Genomic DNA, 3,337 nt, shown 5'->3' on the forward strand with positions numbered 1-3,337 from the left:
ATTTTGTTCGGGCCTCTTAGAAGCGTGAAGCTGTCATGAAAACTACATCAAAGCTCTGTGAGTCTGAAGTAGAAGTCGAACGCCTGCTCAATGGTTCAATCAGGAGTTAGAGGATTATTTACAAAATATTTACCATATCTAAAAAATAAATTCAATAATTTGAATATTAAATTCACAGCAAACAAACACTAACTTAATAGTTTTTGCAATTTATTTTAATCCCAATATATTTATCGGGCACAACTTACCGGTACAATATTACTATAGGAAATTGGGGATTAGGAATTGGAAGTCATACGCCCGTCTTCTTTCCCTTTCATTGGAAATTTACTGGATGTCGACTCAATGTTTATAGGTCCACCACATTCCACGGGCCAGCACAAGGAAATTTCTCATTTATTTTTGTGCACGTATATTTTTTTATCGAATTAGGTTAAATATATGATTCAATTTTTTAAAAATATTATGACATTATTGTCATTGTTATTATCATTATAACATTACTTTAGACTTTACTTCCACATTACCTTGCTTTCTCGATCCTAATACATTGACTTTAATATTTCATTTCCAATCAATCACACTCAAATTCATGATTTTGTTATCGGATGAATTCAGTATTTCAAGTTGAATTTTTAAGATCTTTATTTTCGTATTCAAATCGCGTAAAAAAAAATATTTATACATTCAAGGTATTAATATGAACCCTATTATTATTATTATTATTATTATTAAACAATAATAACATTTCCACAAAATAGAATCCGGGAAATTGTTACCAATTAAACGATATTTATATATAGTTTTTGTCTTTACATTATTATCACGTTATATAAGTGAAACGATTTCCTTCCCCTATATACATATATATATACATATATCAATTCCCAAAATTCACAATATCTGCAAAAATGGGCTCTCTTCTCCAGCTCCATTTCATCTTCCTCATCGCATTTCTCCTAATTTCCCCTGCAATATCACACAATTGCTCGTCATCTCCGGCGCTGATCTCCGGTAACACGCACTTCGCTGACTGCACCGATCTCCCTTCTCTGAAATCGTCTCTCCACTGGACTTACAATCCAACAAATTCGACACTTTCAATCGCTTTCACTGCTCCTCTGCCTTCTTCTAATGGGTGGATTTCATGGGGAATTAACCCAACTCACCCCGGCATGATCGGCACAGAGTCGCTTATCGCATTCAAAGCTCCAAATGGATCCATGATTGTTAATACTTACAATCTTACTTCCTATAAATCAATTACACAATCTGATAAACTTTCGTTTAAAGTGTTGGATTCTAAAGCAGAGTACTCTAATGGCGTCATGCAAATATTGGCCACTTTGGCACTACCGTCAAATATGACCACGGTAATATTTACATTTTTATCCTGATTTTCTTATTATAAATTATTTATAATAATGGCAACGTAATACCATAGTGGATTTTTTTATAAAGGTAGTATAAATTTTTTATTTTTTCTTTTCTCGTTGTAAAATAATTTCCGACTCTTATCGTGGATGAAAGGAGAGGTAGATGTAAAGATATTCGAAGAAGCCTTAGAGAAATGTGATTAGACATAGAAAAATGTGATTAGATATGATATAATTCACATTTAATTTATCAAAGATATGATCATCTAAGAAGATATGTACGTCGAACATTATAATAAATGGTTAACAGATATGTAAGTCACATGCAATTTCAGACTCTTGCTTGCTTATTCTTTGATTTTTGTGTTACCTAATGTTTTATTTGCTTCGGTTATAATTTTTTTTGTGTGTACTGCTACTAATCTTTTTTTTCATTGTTTTCGAAATAACTTCCTGACTATCGTATTTGCTTTGCATATTTGTTTTTCTAAAATATGTTTTATTTGGAGAAGAGTATCTATCAGAAATATTTTCCTTTTTGTAAGGAAGGGTAGACTACACACCATCCTTCTTCGACTTCACTTGTAGAATAATACCGAATATGTTATTATTATTGATGTAAAAAAAAAGTTTGACTCCTACACATTGAGACTTTATTTTAATCCTCCTGTTGGAGTTTATGGATTATGATATATTAAAAATTACACATTGTAGAAATTTTATAGCTACACAATTACTGTGTGATGTATTTTAGATCATACATTTTAAAATCTTCATTTCTTATTCAAATGCCATATCGATTCAAATTATGTCATTTAAGAATGAATTTAATGATAATTATTATATCAAATGATACTTTCTTCTAGATAATGGATTGCTGGATATATATCCTTTTTAAAACAACTTCATTTTTTTTCCTACTTTGGTGTATATCCTTTTTATTAATATCATTGAAGGTTTATTAGTCTTTCATATGAGATCTGATTATTTCGATCATAGCAGGTAAATCAAGTGTGGCAAATTGGACCAATGGTGAAAGACGGTACACCAGTGGCGCACATGTTTGATCCTGACAATTTGAAATCTAAAGGCACATTAAATTTGGCTACTTCTTCCAGTGGCGATGGAAAAAATGCCACAGCCCCTGCACCCGCTGGTGGCCGTGGACAGAGTTCCAGAATTTGGAGTAACAATACTATTTTTTACGTCTTTTTTATGTTCATTGGAGTTCTGTTTTTGTAACTTGAAGGAACAAATTAGCAATGTTCCAATTTGAAATAATTCAATAATTCATGAAACGATCGATACCATTAGAATATTGACATATATTTTTTTACCAACTTTTTTGTTGAGCAATTTAAGCCTAAAAAATTGGCATTCTTTAGCCACAATCTTCCCTCCCCCTAAAATCAAGCTAATTTAGTGTTTTTAAATAAAATAATTTTTTTAACCAAATTATGAATAGAAAATTACTGAGTTTGTTTTGAGGAGAACATTATATTCTCAACTTATATTCTATCATTGAATCATTCAATTTGAATGCATGTTTATGAACTTCATTTTTTTTGGGATCTATTTTGGTATACATCCTTTTATTAATGTCATTAAGGTTTATTAGTTTTCATATGAAATATCATTATCAATATTTAAACAATTTCATTTTTCTTTTGTCTACTTTGGTGTATATCCTTTTTATTTTCTATCGATGTAGCCATTTCTCTATAATATATTCAAATAATGCACACAACTATTTTTAGTTTAATCAATTGGATAGACGACTATTTAGGTTAGTTTTTCAATCAGTTAAAACTTATAGTGATTTTTATATATATCTTAATATTTGCGTGACTATATAAAATCAAAACATGTTATAATGTTTGTCTGACTATAAAATCACACACATAAAATACAATCATCCTTTAAATGCAAATAATTATTATGAAAATCTCATTTAATATGTA

The 3,337-nt window shown here is 29.9% G+C and overlaps 1 protein-coding gene across 1 annotated transcript; it reads left to right on the forward strand.

The window, feature by feature from the left end:
- Positions 1-861: 861 nt before the first annotated feature.
- LOC129903435 (cytochrome b561 and DOMON domain-containing protein At4g12980-like) lies at positions 862-2,677 on the forward strand. Its single transcript, XM_055978992.1, has 2 exons — positions 862-1,373; positions 2,379-2,677. The coding sequence occupies exons 1-2, from the start codon at positions 912-914 to the stop codon at positions 2,616-2,618; spliced, it is 702 nt and encodes a 233-aa protein (XP_055834967.1). The 5' UTR covers positions 862-911; the 3' UTR covers positions 2,619-2,677.
- Positions 2,678-3,337: the final 660 nt, after the last annotated feature.

Source organism: Solanum dulcamara, chromosome 9 (genome assembly GCF_947179165.1).
Source record: "Solanum dulcamara chromosome 9, daSolDulc1.2, whole genome shotgun sequence".
NCBI lineage: Eukaryota > Viridiplantae > Streptophyta > Magnoliopsida > Solanales > Solanaceae > Solanum > Solanum dulcamara.